At 45.8% G+C, this 20,723-nt stretch overlaps 1 protein-coding gene across 4 annotated transcripts in view; it reads left to right on the top strand.

Moving 5' to 3' along the window:
* The window catches only part of KIAA0753 (KIAA0753 ortholog), a 44,924-nt gene extending 29,523 nt beyond the window's left edge, over nucleotides 1-15,401 (top strand). For all 4 annotated transcript variants that reach the window (XM_038759864.1, XM_038759863.1, XM_038759861.1 and 1 more), the window contains 6 exons: nucleotides 2,679-2,762; nucleotides 5,478-5,648; nucleotides 6,873-6,954; nucleotides 8,084-8,204; nucleotides 9,050-9,277; nucleotides 13,566-15,401. In XM_038759864.1, the coding sequence (XP_038615792.1) occupies nucleotides 2,679-2,762; nucleotides 5,478-5,648; nucleotides 6,873-6,954; nucleotides 8,084-8,204; nucleotides 9,050-9,277; nucleotides 13,566-13,683 (804 nt within the window). In that variant the 3' untranslated portion in view covers nucleotides 13,684-15,401. The remainder of the gene's footprint in view (nucleotides 1-2,678; nucleotides 2,763-5,477; nucleotides 5,649-6,872; nucleotides 6,955-8,083; nucleotides 8,205-9,049; nucleotides 9,278-13,565) is intronic.
* Nucleotides 15,402-20,723: the final 5,322 nt, after the last annotated feature.

Here is a 20,723-nt window from a genome sequence, read left to right as displayed (position 1 = left end):
CCCCATCAACCTACACTCCTGCTATCCCAAAATCTCGACTATGCATCCAGACCACGCCTCTCCTCTCCCCATTTTTTTCTTTAAATGGTATTTATCGAATGCTTTCCAAGTGCAGAGCACTGTACTAAGCACTTGGGGAAGTACAATACAAAAGAGTTGGTAGGCAGGATCCCTGCCTACTAGGAGCTGACAGTCTACAGGAGGAGACACATACTTTTTTTATGGTATATGTAGCGTAGTTACTATGTGTCAGGCACTGTACTAAACGCTGGGGTAGATACAGAGTAATCAGGTTGGACACAGTCCCTGTCCCACATAGGGCTCACAGTCTTAATCCCCATTTTACAAATGAGGGAACTGAGGCACAGAGAAGTGAGGGTGATTTGCCCAAGGTCACATGGCAGACAAGTGGCAGAGCCAGGACTAGAACCCAGGTCCTTCTGATTTCCAGACCCAGACTCTCTCCACTAGGCCACGCTGCTTCTCATACATGAAAATAGATTTTGGATTTTGGTGTGAAATAGGCCATGGGTGCCCTCCCTGGCTCTTCAACCATTTGCCCATGACCTGCTTCTGGCTTAAAACTCCCTCCTCCTTCCTATCCGGCAGACCATCACTCTGCCCACTTCAAAACCTTATCAAAATCACATCTCCTCCAAGAGGTCTTCAGCGATAAAGCCTTAATTTCCTCCCTGCAGTTGGATCCATACCTTTTACGCACTTAATGTTCACCCCACCCTCAGCTCTGTAGCACTTTGGTACATATCAGATGCATATGCCTAATTGATTTTCACGTCTGTTTCCCCCTGTAAACTCCTTGTGGACAGGGAACATGTGTACCAACTCTGTTATATTGTACTCTCTGAAGTGCTTAGTACAGTATGCTTCACTCAGTAAATCCTCAGTAAATACTAGTGATTGATTGAGTGATTGATTTTGGGAATTTGACCATACCGAGACAGAGGGGTGAATCCTGGAGGGAGAAGTGGTGTAGATAGTGCTGTCTTGGGGAGAGTTGAGATTTCAAATTTCCAGTCCCCATTCAATCAATCTGTATTCCTTCAAGCAGAATTAAATAGAAAGTGTCACTTCTTAATGTGCTGAAAGACCTTTTTATAATAGGCCATTTGATTCTGCTAATAAACATTTCTGTTCTAGGTATATTTCCTATTGGGAAAAATTCAGCAACTTGGAAGAGGGAATCTGGGGTTGAGGACTTGGTCTTAACAATATCTGCTTTTATGAAATTCCATTAGAAATATTAGAAATAGATCTGCAATTAGAGAGTAGTTCACTGGATTCATTTTCTTCTCATTGGTTTAAAGCCAAATTGAAAATAACCATAGTGATATTGAATTGGCTCCTAAGGGGATTAGAGAAAAGACAGTTTTCCAGTTTATTTTTTTCTTTCATATTGGGTTTCTTCAGGTCATGGCAGTCCGAGAGACATTCAGAAGTTTCCGGAACTTGTGAGAAGCAGCACGGTGGCCTAGTAGAGACGTAGAAGACCTGGGTTCTAATCCTGGCTCTGCCACCTATCTGCTGTGTGACCTTATGCAACACCCTTAACTTCGCTGTTCCTTGATTTCCTGTTTCTCGACCCAACCCCAAAGAGCAGTGTGCACCTTTTGGGATGCAGGTGTGGGGTACCTTTCCTCGGGATGGTGTGGAAATCTTCCAGACCTGGCTTCCGGCCCCAATTGCAGGGGGCTTGGGCAGCTCTCCAAAGTAGAATAATGATAAAAATAATAATCACAGTAATAATAATATTAGTAAGATGTGCCTAGTGCTTACTTTGTGCCAAGCCCTGAATTAAGCATTGAGGTAGTTACAAGGTAAATAGGTTGGACCCATCCCTGTCCCACATGGGGAACACGGTGCAAGTAGGAGGAACAGCAGGCATTTCATCCCCGTTTTTTACATGAGGGAGCTGAAGCTCAGCAAAGTGAAGTGACTTGCCCAAGGCCACACAGAAGGCTAGTGGCAGAGCCAGGATTAGAACCCAGTTCTCTTTACTCTTGGTCCTGGACACTTTCCACTAGGCCACACTGCTTCTCACAAGTTCAGGAAACATTGAATGTCTCTCAGATAGGCATGACTTGAAGATACCCCAATATGAATAAAAGCCAACTGGTTAATCATCTGTCTCTAATCCCCCTTGTCTGTCTCTTCTCTAAGCCCCAACTCCCCACTGGTGGCTCCACCCATTGGGTTCTTACTGTGTGCATTGCACTGTGCTAAGTGCTTGGGAGAGTACACCATAACAGAGTTGGTAGTCACGTTCCCTGCCCACAGTGAGCTTCCAGTCTCGAGGGGGAGAACTAAGTCTCTAACCTCAGAACCACATGTCAAATTTCTCATCCCCCGCTCTGCCTCCCCAGTTTTAGAAAATATCGGATATATAAGCAGAAACATTTTATTCATGCTTTGTGGTTGACCATTAAATGTCTACAAATAGTTCTCCAGCATTGGAAAGCCAGCGTGAAGCCCAAATGGACATAAATCTTGAGGGCCCAGGGAGGTGAATTGAAAGCCCTGTGTTTTTTAATTGCTGCGTGAGGTTCAGGAGAAATTACGGATTCACATTGAGGTTTTCCCGATAGCCAAGTTTATTCGAACGAAGGAAGCTAATAAGTTCAGTATTTGGTATTCATTAACATATTTTTCTGTTTCCATAGAAAGTCAATTTCACTTCGGAAACAAATACTCATTTGAAAGATTCTTCATCTGTAAACAGACTGTCAACTCAGACTGCTGAACAAGTACGTTCTATTTTGATATTATGAAATGACACTGGCCTTAATACATGATAATGTCTTTCGCCGTGCACTGCAAGGAAAGGATATGCAAATTCACTTTTGACTTTGTAAACACTTAGTTATGCAAGTGAATAGAAGACTTGCATTTAGTATGCTAATACTTAATTGTGTACTTATCATTATTACTTAGATTCACCTTGCAAGGAGAATGAAAAAAACTTTAAGCCCATAAAAGCTTGAACTGCAAATATTCATCAACTCCTTCCCCACAAAGCCGTGTTTTAGGGATGTTGGTTAAGAGCAGGGAAGTGTGTGAGGAAGATAGAGTTCTTTTAATATTTATCCAAATTCTTGTTTGCCTGCAGCTGGATTTTCTGTTCGGACCAGCCTGATTCTTTTCAGAACCAGTTGGAAGTCTCATGATTATACGATTGTTCTCCTTGATCCAAAAGATTTCTCCCACAAAGATTTCAGATCTGGAAATAGAGCACTGTGGCAATGTACCATCTAAAGTCGGTTGACCTTGCCACGTTAAATGGACTGGCATCCATAAGCCACAAACTAGAGTCCTGCCTTAATTATGTATTTATAGATTGCCCTCTATAAAAAAATGATATTATCTGAATGGCTGCAGCCTTTCAAATGGCTCTCTTTTTTCTCAAGAGGCCATTTTTCTTGGGGGTCATCTGTTCAAGTGATTAAACTTGAAGCAGCGTCGCTCAGTGGAAAGAGCATGGGCTTTGGAATCAGGGGTCATGGGTCCAAATTCCTGCTCTGCCAATTGTCAGGTGTGTGACCGTCCTCCCTTTCCTCTCCATCCAAACTGCTACCCTGCTGGTTCAATCTCTCATCCTATCCCGACTGGATTACTGCATCAGCCTCCTCTCTGATCTCCCATCCTCCTGTCTCTCCCCACTTCAATCTATACTTCACGCTGCTGCCCGGATCATCTTTGTGCAGAAATGCTCTGGGCATGTTTCTCCCCTCCTCAAAAATCTCCAATGGCTACCAGTCAATTTACGCATCAGGCAAAAACTCCTCACTCTGGGCTTCAAGGCTGTCCATCACCTCGTCCCCTCCTGCCTCACCTCCCTTCGTTCCTTCTACAGCCCAGCCCGCACCCTCCGCTCCTCTGCCGCTAACCTCCTCACTGTGCCTCGTTCTCACCTGTCCCGCCGTCAACCCCCGGCCCACGTCCTCCCCCTGACCTGGAATGCCCTCCCTCCTCATATCAGCCAAACTAGCTCTCTTCCTCCCTTCAAAGCCCTACTGAGAGCTCACCTCCTCCAGGAGGCCTTCCCAGATTGAGCTCCCTCCTTCCTCTCCCCCTCCTCTCCCTCCCCATCCCCCCTTCCTCCTTCCCCTCCCCACAGCACCTGTATATATGTACATATGTTTGTACATATTTATTACTCTATTTATTTTACTTGTACATATTTACTATTCTATTTATTATATTTTGTTAATATGTTTTGTTTTGTTGTCTGTCTCCCCCTTCTAGACTGTGAGCCCGTTGTTGGGTAGGGACCGTCTCTATATGTTGCCAACTTGTACTTCCCAAGTGCTTAGTACAGTGCTCTGCACACAGTAAGCACTCAATAAATACGATTGAATTAATGAATGAATGAATGACTTTGGGCAAGTCACTTAACTTCTCTGTGCCTCAGTTCCCTCATCTGTAAAATGGGGATTAAGACTATGAGCCCCCCAAAGGACAACCTGATATCCTTGTAACCTCCCTCCCTCTAAACACTGATTAGAACAGTGCTTTGCACATAGTAAGCGCTTAATAAATGCCATTATTATTATTACTATTATTATTATTAAATTGTGGTTTTTTTATTCTTTTTTCCCCTTCAGTGTTTTTCAAAAACACATTGTTCCAAAGCCAGTGAATTAATGGTATTTATTGAGTGCTTTCTCTATGCAGAGCACTGCACTAAGCACTTGGGGAAATACAATCATGGCTTAGTAGATGAAGCACGGGCCTGGGTGTCAGAAGGACCTGGGTTCTAAGTCCGGCTCTACCACGTGTCTGCTGTGTGACCTTGGGCAAGTTACTTCACTTCTCTGTGCCTGGGTTACCTCATCTGTAAAATGGAGATTAAGACTGTGAGCCCCATGTGGGACAGGGACTGTGTCCAACCTGATTAACTTGTATCTGTGCCAGTGTTTAGAATGGTGCTTGGCATATAGTAAGCACTTAACAAGTAATAATGATGATAATTATAATTATGGTATTTGTTAAGCGCTTAGTATGTGGAAGCACTGTTCTATGCGCTGGGGTAAACGTAAGGTAATGCGAATGTCCTGATTGTCTCACAGTCTCAATCCCCATTTTACAGATGAGGTAACTGAGTAACAGAGAAGTTAAGTGACTTGCCCAAGGTCACACAGCAGACAAGTGGTTGAAGCAGAATTAGAACCCACAACCTCCTATACTCCCAAGCCCGGGCTCTTGCCACTAGGCCATGCTGCTCCTCTTACCATTATCATTATTAATATTATTACAATCGTTAGTAGACATGATCCCTGCCCTCGATTTTGGATCAGAAAAACCAACTCCAGAAGTACCGCTGAAAGCTTTCCTTTGAGATTATGGTCAGAAATCATTCTGAGTGACTGTAACTTTTGCCCATATTTTATTCTTATTTTATTTTTTCACCCCCCACCCCACTTCCCTCCCGACACATCTCCCCCCCACTTCATGCTGGAAAGGCTCTGGTCAGTGCAGACAGATTGAATGGAGATGTCCCAGGCGATCTTTTGGAAGAGGCGGCTCGAGGACTCTGGGATCGGAAGCATCCCCAGCTCTGGCCGGCAACAGCGGCTGATGTACCGGATGCCCTGACCCTGGAGACCATGTTGGAAAGGATGGAAGAAATGGAGGTAAGCTCCACGAACATGGACAACTGGTCCCCTCCTCCTTTTGGAGCCTCACCGCCACCTCTGATGGTATATTTTGAGTGCTTACTGTGCATCAAGCAGTGTTCTAAGTGCTGGAGTGATATAAACTAATCACGTTGGACACAGTCCCTGTCCCACGTGGGGCTCACAGTCTTAAATCCCCGTTTTAGAGATGAGGGAACTCAGGCCCAGAGAATTGAAATGACTTGCCCAAGGTCATACAGCTGACATGTGGTGGAACTCAGGTCTTCTGACGCCCAGGCTGTTTCCACTAGGCCATGCTGCTTCTCATGCTGCTGTTGCCTGCCAGCCTCCTTGCGATATATCTGGCCGGTTGCCCCCGGTTTCTTTATGGGAATTAATTTAGTGGGGGTCACTGATCTCATTTGCTCGGTTTCTTCATCTAAGTTCTTTGGCAGAATATGATTAGCATAGTGTGCTGTGAACACACACTGAAGCATTTTTCTCAGGAGGAAACCACCGTTAAAGCATGGGCCTGGGAGTCAGAGGACCTGGGTTCTCATCCTGGCTTACCCACTGCTGTGTGACCTTGGACAAGTCACTTCACTGCTCTCTGCCTCAGTTGCCTCATCTGTAAACTGAGGATTAAGACTTGAGCCCCATGTAGGACATGGACTGTGCTCAGCCTAATTATCTTGTATCTACCCCAGAGCTTAGTACAGAGCCTGGCACATAGTAAGCAATTAACAAATACCCAAATAAAGAAATTAAAAAAAATGGAAGAAACTGAGCAAATAGTTCTGCCTAGTCCCTTCTCCGGCCCTGGGGGAGTTTGGAGGGGTTGGGGAGGCAGGGGTTTTATCAAGTAGGTCTCTCTGTCCTTTAATTCATGTTCCTGTCCTTTCTGAACCCTCCTGGGTCAAATCTCATTGCAACCTCCTTGCAGTTACGACAACTAGGTGGAAAGAGAGTAGGTTTTCAGCAGTTGAGTGAAAATCGGGGATTTTTTATTTTATCTGGGTAGCTGGGAAGACTTACGGTTCCCTTCCCCTCCTTTCCCAGTTTAGACCTTGCTCCCTCCCACCCCCCATACTCGGATAATCTCCCTTTTTCTGTCACGGTTGCAAAATGGAACAATTCGAGTTTTTGACGAAAAGAACAGGTCGTGATATCCCTCTTTACTTGCTCTCCACTTTCCGGTGAAGTCAACGTTTTTGAAAGCCATTAATTGACCTTGTCTTTCAGCAACACCAGGAAGCAGTTTGTCGAAGATATCATCAAATTCTCTACGCCGATCCCCATCTCTGGACACAGGGAGAGAAAATCGGTTGGTGGCCACTCCCTTTTTTAAAAAATCCACCCGCTCTTTTTTTCCCTGCAGTTGCTAAGTTACTCTTGTAAATTTGGAAACTCTGTCTTGTCCAGGTCAGCTCCTGGCTTTCTAGAGGGAAAAGGCAAAAACAGAAAAGTGGTTAATGATTACCTCTAAAGGAATTTCAGATGCTGTTTTTGTAACACCCTGTAAATCATCAAGGGGCATTGAGAGACAATTAGTATTGAACATAAGTGTCATTACTGGATCAGACCCATGGGCTGCAAATTCCCACATGGGGCTCAAAGTCTTAATCAGTGAGGAAACTGAGGCCCAGAGACATGAAGTGACTTACCCAAGGTCACCCATCAGATAAGTGGCAGAGCCGATTTTGCCAGGCACTTCTTACCTGAGAGAAGAGCTTAGGGGAGTCCTTTCCTCCCTACCCACATCCCTTTAGACACATCGAACGTCTAAGGGGTCCGAGATTCCAAAGAGCCATCCAACTCACAGGGAGCAATACACGCTATTCAAGGGATGCATGTTTTGCCAGTCATATTATGCAGATTTTCCAGCAGGGCCCATAGAAAATTAAATCAGCAAATCGAGAGCACAGGCAATTTCAAGAAGACAATTCTCTCCAGTAAATTGCAGAATTTTCAAGGTTTTTTTTTTGAGGGGTGGGGCGGAATGAGGGAAAACTTGGAGATTAAGATTTCTCCAGCTAGAGTCAGTTTTAGGACCTGTGACTGTTTTACAGATTCCCTTCAATAGGCACAGCCTTGAATAGTCATCCAAATAGGCTCTAACAAGCTGCTGGACTAAAGGATTTCTAAGTGGGAGTGGGATAATGTGGTCCTCCAGATGGTTCTTAATCCTCCTGCCTACCTTCTTCCTCTCTCTCCACTTCCGTTGAATGGTACGGCTTATGGGATCCTGTGCTTAAAATAAGAGCAACTTTGGCTAGCTTGACATAAAACTGCTAGATAAAATCAATTTTCCAAGTACATTTTACTTGGATTTAAAAAAAAATCAATGGGGGTGTAGACTATTTTCCAACACATATGGAAAAATCACCCTATACCAACTTTTGGTATAGGGTGATTTAATTCTCTCCCCTTCTGCTCTTTTCTTCCTCCCAAAGGTAGGGAAAGCGCATCAGTGGACCAAAGGCCATCGTCTCCCCGTCCAATCAGAATCACCAAGACAGTGGGCCACAAAGCACCAGAAGTGGACATTGTTTTAGAACAACCTTTGGAGGGGATGTAAGTGGCAACGAGGCTCAGCCTTTGCTACCGTTTGCCGGTACCCAGGGTTCCTTCGGCCTCGAAATGACGGAAACCGCACCAGTAAGCGTCATCAAACCCTAAATAGGAGAAACGGCCCAGGGGGTTGTGGGAATGCCAGGATAGGGGAGAGGAGAACATTGCATATTAACAAGTTGTATTTTACTCTCCCAAGTGCTTTTAGTACAGTGTTCTGTGCACAGTAAGCGCTCAGTAAATTCAACTGAATGAATAAACAAGCCTCCTTTCCCTTAGTTACATTCGGGTTTGAATGTTCTCAAGGAGAGCTGGGGCGAGGACAGTATGCAGGATTCACTTGGAGAATTTTTTCATGTTGTCCCTGGCCCAGGGTTTTGCAGCCCGCCCCGTGTCCGTTTGGTAAATGGAGGAAGCTATAAGATTTGAAAGGATGCAGTGCATCTGCTCAGAGGGAAGTGAGAATTGTTACTCCCCAGTAGATGTTTACTTATCCAGAAGAAGTTGGCTGGATGGATGTCTTTGGATAATAATAATAATTATGGTACTTGTTAAGCACTTACTATGTACCAAGTACAGTTCTAAGCACTGGAGTAGATACAAGTTAATCAGGTTGGACACAGTCCCTGTCCCAAATGGGGCTCACATTCTTAATCCCCATTTTACAGATGAGGTAACTGAGGCCTAGAGAAGTGAAGTGACTTACCCCAGGTCACACAGCAGACAAGTGGCGGAACCGAGATGAGAACCCAGGACATTCTGACTCCCTCGCCCATGCTCTATCCACTAAGCCATGCTGCTTCTCACGCTGCTTCGGAGGGTTTTGATTTTTGTCCCCGATTTTTCAGCTGTTTGGATGAAGGCGCGGAGATGGCGGGGAGACCAGAAGAAGGAAGAGGCCCCGTGCCGGGGGTTCCCTCGGCCGGGCCTTGGCCGAAGCAGGGCAGGGTGCCCCTCTCCATCCCAAGGGCTGCCCTGAGGAGCATCGAAGCCTACAGTGGCCGATACGAGCAACACCTGAAGATGATCTCGCACGAGCCGATAGGCTCCTTCGATCCTTGGCGCATTGCTGAGAGGTGAGGGGCCTAGGGCAGTTGAGCGGAAGAGGGCAGCGGGAAAAACAAGGGGAGAGATAAATCGGATTTGAGTTGTGATAGAAATTGCCGGGTTGTTTGCTCAATAGTGCACCGTCCTGTCCCAGTGCATTGCGTTGTTTTCACTGATGATAATTAGGCCAATTTCCCCAAGACCACCAAGAGATTGTTTAGTACATTGTTATAGTATGGGGACGATGGCACTAAATGGCCACTGGGAGCTAATGAGAGAAGCACCATGGCTTAGTGGATTGAGCACGGGCAGAGCATTGTGCTAAGCCCTTGGGAGAGTACAATACCACAGAGTTGGTAGACACATTCCCCAGCCTTCAACAAGCAAACGGTATAGAGGGAAAAGAGTCTGGGAATCAGAAGACCTGGGTTCTTGTCCGGGCTCTGCTGCTTGTCTGCCATGTGAACTTGTTACTTCACAAGTAAGGCAAGTTACTTCACTGCTCTGGACCTGGTTTTCCTCATCTGTAAAATGGGGATTCAGTTCCTGATCTCCCTACTTAGACTGTGAGCCCCATGTGGGACAAGGGACTGTGTCCAACCTAATTATCTTCTACCTACCCCAGTGTTGTTATTATTGTTATTAGGTGACGGTACTCCCGATTAGGCATTGCAGGCGTCGATCTCTGCTTTTTTCCCGGTCCCCTCTCCATCCTTCCCCTCCCACCTCCAGCTGACAGGTGGTGTAGGAATCATCATAGTTCTTGTTTTAAATGTTGGCGATCAGGAGATTTTACTTATTTTTTCATTCATTCATTCAGTTGTATTTATTGAGCGGTTACTTATCGAGAAGCAGCGTGGCTCAGTGGAAAGAGCACGGGCTTTGGAGTCAGAGGTCATGGGTTCAAATCCTGACTCCACCACTTGTCAGCTGTGTGACTTTGGGCAAGTCACTTAACTTCTCTGGGCCTTAGTTTCCTCATCTGTAAAATGGGGATGAAGACTGTGAGCCCCATGTGGGACAACTTGATCACCTTGTATCCTCTCCAGTGCTTGGAACAGTGCTTTGCCCATAGTAAGCACTTAATAAATGCCATCATATATATATATACTGTGTGCAGAGCACCCTACTAAGCACTTGGGAAGTACAAGTTGGCAACATATAGAGGCAGTCCCTACCCAACAGCGGGCTCACAGTCTAGAAGGGAGAGACAGACAACAAAACAAAACATGTGGACAGGTGTCAAGTCATCAGAATAAATAGAAATAAAGCTGGATGCACATTATTAACAAAATAAATAGAATAGTAAATATGTACAAGTAAATAGAGTAATAAATCTGTATTAACATATTTACAGGTGCTGTGGGGAGGGGAAGGAGGTAGGGCCGGGGGGATGGGGAGGAGGAGAGGAAAAAGGGGGCTCAGTCTGGGAAGACCTCCTGGAGGAGTTGAGCTCTCAGTAGGGCTTTGAAGGGAGGAAGAGAGCTAGCTTGGCGGATGTGCGGAGGGAGGGCATTCCAGGCCAGGGGGAGGACGTGGGCCGGGGGTCAACAGCGGGACAGACGAGAACGAGGTACAGTGAGGAGGTTAGTGGAGGGTGCGGGCGGGGCTGTAGAAGGAGAGAAGGGAGTGAGGTAGGAGGAGGCGAGGTGATGGAGAGCCTTGAAGCCGAGAGTGAATTTTTGCTTGATTATTTTGCAACCTATCCCACAGTACATGCTGTGGTTGGAATATATATACACACTCACATCTATAGCTGGATGTATATATATAGGCACATACAACACACGTATATATAGAAAGGGAATGAGGAGAGGCTCAGAGAGAGAGAGAGAGTTCTACCCTGTGTGGGCTCTTGATGTTTTTAGAGATATTTCAGCAAAGAGCACCAGTTGCCCTCTTCAACTCCTTCTTACTAGGTCAGTTTAGCCTGCTTGACCTGGAATCCAGGGTGGTCAGAGGTTGTTTTCCTTATTAGTCTACTACCAAATGGAGGATTCCATCTGGTTTGGGGTGGGGAGAAAATGCTCCCCATCTAAATCCTTTCGGTTCAGGGAAAATCAGCTTGCAGATTTCCAGATGAGAGAGCAAGGGAAATATTCCTGGTTTCCCAAATGCTATACCGCTCCTTTGCCTGAGGCCTCCTGCGATTTTCAAGTTACACATAGTTGGGCCTCTTCTCCAGCTCTTCCCTCACTGTCATTCACAAGGCTCAGAATCTCCATGAATGGCCAAACGTTTGGCCCCGACTCTTAAAGAGAAAGATGGGAGTGAGAACCTATTTCCCATGATTGAGAAGCAGCGTGGCCTAGTGGATAGAACACGGGCCTGAGAGTCAGGACCTGGATTCCAGTCCCGACTCTGCCACTTGTCTGCTTTGTGACCTCGGGCAAGTTACTTCACTTAATAATAATAATAATAATGGCATTTATTAAGCGCTTACTATGTGCAAAGCACTGTTCTAAGCGCTGGGGAGGTTACAAGGTGATCAGGTTGTCCCACGAGGAGCTCACAGTCTTAATCCCCATTTTACAGATGAGGGAACTGAGGCCCAGAGAAGTTAAGTGACTTGCCCAAAGTCACACAGCTGACAAGTGGCGGAGGCGGGATTTGAACCCATGACCTCTGACTCCAAAGCCCATGCTCTTTTCCACTGAGCCACGCTGCTTCTCTACTTCTCTGGGCCTTCTCAGGCCTACTTCTCAGGCCTACTTCTCAGGCCTAGTTCTCTGGGCCTCAGTTACTTCATCTGTAAAATGGGGATTAAAGCTGTGTGAGACATGGACTGGGTCCAAACTGATTAGCAAGTATCTACCCCAGCACTTAGTGCAGTGCCTGGAACATAGTAAGCGCTCAATAAATACCATTACCAAAAAAAAAAAATTCCCACCATCTCAAATCAGATCAGCCCAATGCTGACCTCTTGCACTTGTTCCTCATTAACTCAGCCCTTGGATATATTTGTGTAGTCAACTGCGCTTTCAGATTATTTATTCTGATTCCACTGGTGAGCTTTTCTACTTCTCCCAAATTCATGTGAAAATTCCTTAGGGTTAGGGAATAATTCCCATGCTTTTTTGGACTCTCCTAAGTGCTTAGTTTAGGGCACTGAACTCAGGATATGCTCAGTAAAAACGATTGCTGCTACTAACTCTACTTACAGGATAATAATAATAATAATAATGATTGTATTTGTTCAGCGCTTACTATGTGCCAGGCACTGTACTAAGCACTGATAATATAAAAGCGTAGGGCAAGGAGTGTGCATACTGGTGTTGAGGGCATCAGCTATTTCTGCTCAGCCTACCTGCCCCGAAGATCGGCAGTGACATTTTTTTAATGGTATTTGTTAAGTGCTTCCTATGTGCCAGGCACTATACTAAGTGCTGGAGTAGATACAAGGTAATCAGATTGGACACAGTCCCTGTGCCACTTGGGGCTCGCAGTCTTAATCCCCATTTTACAGAGGAGATAACTGAGGCCCAGAGTGGTTATGTGACTTGTCTGAGGTCACTCAGCAGACAAATTGCGGAGCCGGAACTAGAACCCAGGTCCTTCTGACGTCCAGGCCCATGCTCTATCTTGCTAGGACATGCTGCTCTCTCTAGGGAAAGAGGCCAGAACTGGGATGGTGGGGGGGGGACCGGTGGTCCACAGTTCCCATGGATATATCGGAGTTGGGCCCATTTTGGTGCTGCTTTAGAAGCAAGAATCCCTGGTCGAAATCGTGGTTTCCTTCTAAGGTGAACCCAACCATACAGTGCCCTATCTCCCCGTTCTCCCTTCCAGTTACAACCAGCAGCAGATGATCCTATCTCCACCCCAGCGCTTAGCATAACGCCTGACACAGAGTGAGCGCTGAACAGGGGTACTCAGTCAACCAGTCAATCAGTCGAATTTATTGAGCGCTTACTATGTGGAGAGCACCGTACTAAGCGCTCGGAGAGTACAACACAACAGTATAACAGTGCTCCGCACATAGTAAGTGCTCAATAAGTATGATCGAATGAATGAATATAACAGCCCCGTTCTCTGCCCCCAACAAACTTACAGCCTAGAGGGGGAGTCCGACGTTAATATCAATAAATCAATTATGAATATGGATGTAAGTGCCGTGGGGCTGGTCGGGGGGATGAATAAGGGGAACTAGTAAGTGTGATGAAGGGAGTGGGAGGAAAGGAAGTGGAGGCGGAATTGGAAAAAGGCTTTAGGGTAAGAATGTCATCTCCCTCTGGGGCGCCCCACGCCCACCGGTCATGCAACCGGGCCCACCCCCCATCTCCCGAGGAGACTCCGGCTGACTTGTGTTTCCCCCAGCCTTGCCGAAGAACTACTGGATGAAGCCCTGGGGGATGTGGCGGCCGAACTGCAGGACATCTGTGAGGATTACGCAGAAGCTGTTTTCACTTCCGAGTTCTTGGAGCCAGCTGAGTGATGTCCCTCAGGCCAGCGGCGGCCGGGGAGGGGCGGTCCGTGCACTTCCCCGTCCTTCCGAGCTGGAGGTTGCCACCTGGCCAGTGAATGAGGAACGTCTAACGAACCCGTCCTGTTTTGGCATTTCTTCATCGGCCGAGCCACCACTTACTTCGGGCATCTCAACGGGCCACATTCCCCCAGCCCCAGGAATGCAATGAGGTAGAATATTCCAAGGGAAAAAGTTTTCCTGTGGGAATGATCGTCCCTCCAAGTTCATTCCGGGCAGGTCAGAGACCGTTTCAGGAAGACGGGAGATAGGGCGGAGTCCAATCCAAGCAAATATACGGGATCTGAGGGAATCACACCGGCCAGGGAATGCGCCACCCCCTGGGAACCTCTACCGCTGACAGGTTAAAGGTCACCCAAGTCACACGAATGGATGGCTGCTCGCCAACACAGAGACCGGCCTAGGTTTTCCTCTTTGGGGGAGTGCTGGGATTGGGATTCAGACCTCGGAAACACTGGCAAATGGTGACCTGGTTACTTTCGCCAGGAAGCCTGCAATCAGTGTGGGGTCCCAGCCTCTTCCACCAAACCTTCCCTTTTTCCCGTGGACAGATGGCGCATCTCCATTGGAATAGTCCAGTGTCCTTGGCAGCCTTTAGAAGGGAGGGCGTAGGCTGTTTTCTTTTACTGTGGAAGTGAAACTTCCAGACCAGATGAGCGAACATTTTTAAACCGAGAACTCTAGAGAAGGTAAAAGGTCAATCTTCCCACTGGGCCTCTGGATTTGTCCTACTGTTGATACCCTGTCTAAAGATGGGAATCCCACCTGTTTTGCCGCACATGAACATTACCCCAAAATGGACCCCCCTGGGAATACAACTCGACATTAGCCAAGAGCCCATTTTCAGCAAAGTAAGCCACCTTTATTCCAAAAATCTAAGCGATGTAAGCCAAATTTTCCCCCAACAGTGAAAATAGGGCAGGTTTTTACACCTTTCCAGTCAGGTCCCAGGACCGCCCACTGAGCTACCGCTAAGAGGTACTGTGCTTGGCTCTGCCCTCTGTCCATCCTTTCAGCGCTTCCACACTCCCAAGAAGATGGCAATGGATTTCCCTTCTCCCCAGCGGAAGAGCTTTGGGGAAGATAAAGAAAGAAGGCTTAAAGCTGGGGTAAACTTCAGAAAGGCTCCTGAGGAGATGAGGTTTCCCCTAATCAGTATGAGGCAGGGGCCAGCTCTAAACTGAATTTCGGGCTTCCTAACCAGCCCAGACCTTAGCGGGCCATCAGCCTGTTGTCCCAGTGTTAAGATTCCAAAAGGAAGAGAAGCGGATTTAGCAAAAGCCACACGGGACATGGTTCTCGCAAATATCTGGACTGGGGAAAGCTACATGGAGAGCTTTGAGTATTCCCACGTGGACCTGAGGAAGAAGCCAGTCCCTTCCCTGGGGAGATGGGAAACGCAACACCCAAGGCATCTTGGATCCTTTTCCAGAGCCAGGAGGCCCGCGTCTGATGATTCATCCTGATTGATAATGTTGTTAGACCCAAAGTGAATCTTAGCTTGCTGCTGGGAACTTTCCAGCCTGGCTTTCTAACTTCATTGGGTAAATTATTCGTTTACGAAAAGTCTCAGGAATTCATTTTTGCTTGCGTGTCAAAATTGGATTTATAAAAGATCTTGGCAGTGGGGCGGCGAGGGTGGTAAACTCATCTTACAGGGCCACTTTCCAGGCGTTTTAATGTATTTATTTTTTTGGAAATAAACTCTATGTTTTTAAGATGGAGTATGCCCGTGATTTAACTTCCTCTGAACTTTTTATGTTAAATCAATTTGCAGAAACTTCATGCTGCGTTTTATGTAGACTTTGTGGAGCCCATGCATATTCTGCAAATTTTTTGTGAAGAATGCACCTGTCCGACATCAAAGGGAAGCAATGTGGCCTAGTTGAAAGAGCATGGATCTGGAAGTCAGAGGACCTGAGTTCTAATCCCAGCTCTGCCATTTTTCTGCTGCATGACCTTAGGGGATTCCCTTCACTTCTCTGAGCCTCAGTTACTTCATTTGTAATATGGGAATTAAGACAGTGGCCCTCACATGAGACATGGACAAGATTAGCTTGTATCTACCCCAGGAGTGCCTGACACATAGTAAGCACTTAACACGTACCAGTAAAGAAAGGAAAAGCACTTAACAAATATTATAAAAAGAAAATTATCTTTTCCAGGTGGAAAGAGCACGAGCCTGGGAGTCAGAGGACCTAGGCTGTAATCCAGCCTCTTCCTCTTGCCACCTGTGTAACCTTGGGCAAATCACTTACTTTCTCGGTTTCCTCCGCTGTTAAAAATGAGCATTCAATGACTGTTCTCCCCCCTACTTAGACCGTGAGCCTCATGTGGGATGGGGACTGTGTCCAATCCGATTAACTTGTGTCTACCCCAGCATTTCAAACAGTACTTGACACACATTAATTGCTTAACACATACCATAATTATTATTACTGTTATTCTCTGGAGGGTTTTTGACATTGTAAAAACAGCTACTGTGCTCCTGTGGGAGAGTATATACTTCTCTTTTTTCTATCAGACCAAAAAAAAAAATGAGGATTCAGAGCTAGGAGCACATTTGTCAAAAAGTTCATTTCTCGTCTCAAGAATTTACCACCAGACTTTGAACTGCAGAAGCCGTAAATTAATCAGAAGAGGCCACATTGCCATAAATCTCCGCCAACAGCCTCTGTGGCCTTCAGAAGAGTCAACCTAGTAGAAGGGAATCTTGCCGACCTTGTTGGAAGCAGCCAAATGACACATGGCCCATTGAAACGGAGGTGGCTTCATTTCAGCTGCAACCTAGCCAGACTTCAAATGGTCTAGGTTCAGGTGAAGAGATTTTTAACTGCTAAATTGCAAAAAGTGCCCATCCTTCTTTGTTGCCTGGGTGTGGGCTTGAAAGATAGAACCTGTCATTGAACCGCAGTGGGTTTTGGGTAAGTCAAATAGCTCTCTGTCTTAATAAAGCCACCAAATGAGAAGCGTAACGTACCCCATGAAGAAGTGTTGCCATCTGTGCGTATCAAATGTTTTGGGATCTACCATCACCAGCACACCACAGAAGCAGTACATATTTACTATTCTATTTATTGTGTTAATGATGTGCATCTAGCTTTTTTTCTATTTATTTTGATGACTTGACACCTGTCCACATGTTTTGTTTTGTTGTCTGTCTCCCCCTTCTAGACTTTGAGCCCATTGTTGGTTAGGGACCATCTCTATATGTTGCCAACTTGTACTTCCCAAGTGCTTAGTACAGTGCTCTGCACACAGTAAGTGCTCAATAAATACAACTGAATGAATGAATGAATAGTGTATAGAGTGCAGGCCTGGAAGTCGGAAGGACCTGGGTTCTAATCCCAGCTTTGCCCCTCATCTGCTGTGTGACCTTGGGCAAGTCACTTCACATCTCTGAGCCTCAGTTACCTCATCTGTACAATGGTGATTAAGATTGTGAGTCCCACATGGAACAACCCGATTATCTTGTACCAGCCCCAGCAATCAATTAGTAAGTGGTATTTGTTGAGCACTTACTATGTGGAGAACATTCATTCAATCGTATTTATTGAGTGCTTACTGTGTGCAGAGCACTGTACTAAGCGCTTGGGAAGTACAAGTTGGCAACATATAGAGATGGTACCTACCCAACAACGGGCTCACAGTCTAGAAGGGGGAACACTGTACTAAGCACTTGGAAAAGTACAATACAGCAGAATTAGCAGACAGGTTCCGTGCCCCTAACAAGCTTACAGTCTTAGTGCAGTGCCTGGCATATAGTAAGCGCTTAACAAATACCATAAAAAAGTAACTTTTTTCAGTAACTATGATGAGTAAAGGGCTCTGTGTTTGTCCACATCTTGACAAGCTGAGTGGACAGCAACAGCAATTTCTGAACAAGTGAGAGTTTGGGGGATGTTCATGTTGGGGTTGCAAGGGGCAGCATGGCTTAGTGGCAAGAGCACGGGCTTGGGAGTCAGAGGGCATGGGTTCTAATCCTGGCTCTGCCATTCATCTGTTGTGTGACCTTGGGCAAGCCACTTAACTTCTCTGTGCCTCAGTTATCTCATCTGTAAAATGGGGATGAAGACTGTGAGCCCCATGCGGGACAACCCAATTACCTTGTATCTACCCTAGTACTTAGAATAGTGCTTGGCACATAGTGAGCGCTTAGCAAATATCATAATTATCAAAGGAAAGTGTGATGGGAGATGAAAAATGTAGAAAAACCTTTGCTTTTCTCAGTCTTTCTGGGTTGACCACTCTCTGGGTTATTTTAGCAGGCGTAACTATTGATTTTATGTTAGTGCAACAATGGAATTGATTATAGTTGTCTCCTCTATCATATTTATTAGCAATAGCCTCTTGTTTTAATGGTAATAAGTGCTTACTATGCTGACAAGCTTATCAGGTTGGACACAGTCCCTGTCTCACATGGGACTCATAGTCTTAATCCCCATTTTACACACGAGGGAACTGAGGCCCAGAGAAGTGAAGTGAATTGCCAAGGTCACACAGCAGACAAATGGCAGAGCTGGGATTAGAATTCAGGTCCTTCCGACTCCCAGGCCCAGGCTCTATCCATGAAGCCACACTGTTCCTCAGTGGCCATCCTATCAGCAGTGCATTGCCAAGAGCCAAGGATGAGAGCAAATTTTCCCTGTCCCAATGTGCACTCAGGTTTAGAGCTGGTTCTAACGGAGAGTTAGTTAGTGAACTGCACTACTAAGAGCTGGTGGAGGGGCTGCCAGGGCTAGTAAATTGGCTGATGAATTGCTACTTTTTTGTGTTTGGTCACAATATCTGACCCACTTGGGGCTCCCAGTCTTAACCCCCACTTTATCGATGAGGAAACTAAGGCACAGAGCAGTAAATTGACTTGCCCCAAGGTTACAGGGTACAGAAGTGATGGAGCTGAGAGTAGAACCCAGATCCTTCTGAATCCCAGGCCCAGGCTCTATTCACTAAGCCACACCACTTCTCAATACCAACTGCCCCAATCACAGGTCTTTCCTGAAGGTCTTCCCATTATCAATGGGTGGGAGGCGAGAGAGGAGAGGCTCCATCCTCAACCATCCAGGGGTATGGTGGGGGCACCCTCTTCCAGGGGCTTCGAGGACCTTACTCTCCCCCTCTCTTTGTGGGGAGAATCAATTGCATTTAATCAATTAATTGTATTTATTGAGCGCTTACCTTGCGCAGAACACTGTAAGAAGAGCTTGGGAGACTCCAATACAATAGAGTTGGTAGACATAATCCCTACCCTCAAGGAGTTTACAATCTAGTTGATGAATAATAATAATCATAATATCCATAGAAATAATAGTAATAATAATGATACCTTTACCTATTGTCCTCTCCCAGGTACTGGTCTCCTAGCAAATGGTTTCACGGACATTGTAACCTGCAGCTACAAAAAACTCTCGGCTGCTTTCTTCTTAAACATGTTGTTTTGTGGATATTTTCTCCCTGATCTGTATTTATCCCAATCTGGCGACCCTGTAAGATGGAATGAACTGTGAGCTGGAAGAGAAATGTATTCCTCTTTCCTGCTTGCTTAAAATATTCCTCTTTCTCTTTCCTAAAAAAATAGTTTGAGAGGCGTTTTCCGGTTGCCATTTTCCACGTAATCAATATGCTCTTGAAACTAAAAATAATTGAAATCTGCAGGATGAAGGGGAAAATGAAGTGCGTTTTAGAGTAGTAGCTGCATTAACTCGGGGGAATTAAGACTGTGCAGCCCGTCCTTCTGGGTTCATGACTGAGTATAAAACTTGGGCAAGGAATCAGTTACAGATTCCTGCCCTTGAATGGGAATAAACAACCTCCCCTTTTCTCTTTTCCCAGTCCTCTGACTCCCAGGCCATGCCACTTCTGAATGGGTGGAGAAGGGGGAATCTAACAGGAATTGGGGCTGGTTTCAACGCTTCCGTCTGTATTTAATCAATCCTTTCTCCGGATTCCAATCCATCATAAATTGCAGCTGGGCAATTATGTTCATTGGATACTGTCAAAGCCCTTTAGAGATTTACAGCCGTGGAGTTTTGCATCGAGTAAGAGGAACAGAGCCTCTCACAGAACTGTCGAGTTAAGCACGATAAATACACGGCCGTGGGAGATCAGGGCTCGGCACAGAGCTAGAGCAAAGGTGGCCTGAAAATCCAAGAGAGAGTCTCGGGAACTTGCTGCTTTCACCATTTATCTACAACTCAGTGATAAATTTTTGGGAGCAATCAGCTCCTTTTTAATAACCTTCAGAAGTGATTTTAGGTAAAGCTGGGGGTTAATCAATCTCCCCCCTTCTAGACTATGAGCCCGTTGTGGGCAGGGATTGTCCCTCTTTGTTGCTGAATTGTACTTTCCAAGTAAGCGCTCAATGAATACGATTGAATGAATGAATGAATGGATTGAGCAGTACTGTGTGCAGAGCACTGTACTAAGCTCCTGGGAGAGTTCTGAAACCCAGGTCTGTGCTCTGTCGATTAGACGACACTGCTTTATTGTTTGGAAAATAGTAAGTTCTTAACAAATACCACAATTATTGTTAGGAATGACTGGTCTTAACTATTCCTGGAATTCCTTTACACTTACTTCATTTGGGGCAATGGATTCCCAGACACCGAGCAAAAATCTACCGCGATATTTTTGTTGCATTTATTTTACAGCCCCAAATAAATCCCTGAATAGGCTGGAAAAAAATGTGGAACTGAACTGTTTGATCTCTGAGTAAATAATCCAGCACCTATGGCTACTTCAGACCAGCCTCATCAGAATTGCATCTATCCCAGTGGGGTGAGAAGCCCAAAATGTTTTAATCCTCATTATATGTCAGAGCCTGGGACCAAATGCAGTCTGATCTTACCTGGAAGAGTGGTGTTACTTGCATGGTTCTGTGAGAAAAGAGGCAGTTAGGAGTGAATGAAATTGAGTTTATGTCACCCAGATCCTTTAGAGTGTAATCGCTGTGAAGGCAAGGAAGGCATAGCTTACCCAACTGTACTCTCTTC

Source organism: Tachyglossus aculeatus, chromosome 17 (assembly GCF_015852505.1).
Source record: "Tachyglossus aculeatus isolate mTacAcu1 chromosome 17, mTacAcu1.pri, whole genome shotgun sequence".
NCBI lineage: Eukaryota > Metazoa > Chordata > Mammalia > Monotremata > Tachyglossidae > Tachyglossus > Tachyglossus aculeatus.
This window is presented reverse-complemented; position numbering and strand designations above follow the sequence as displayed.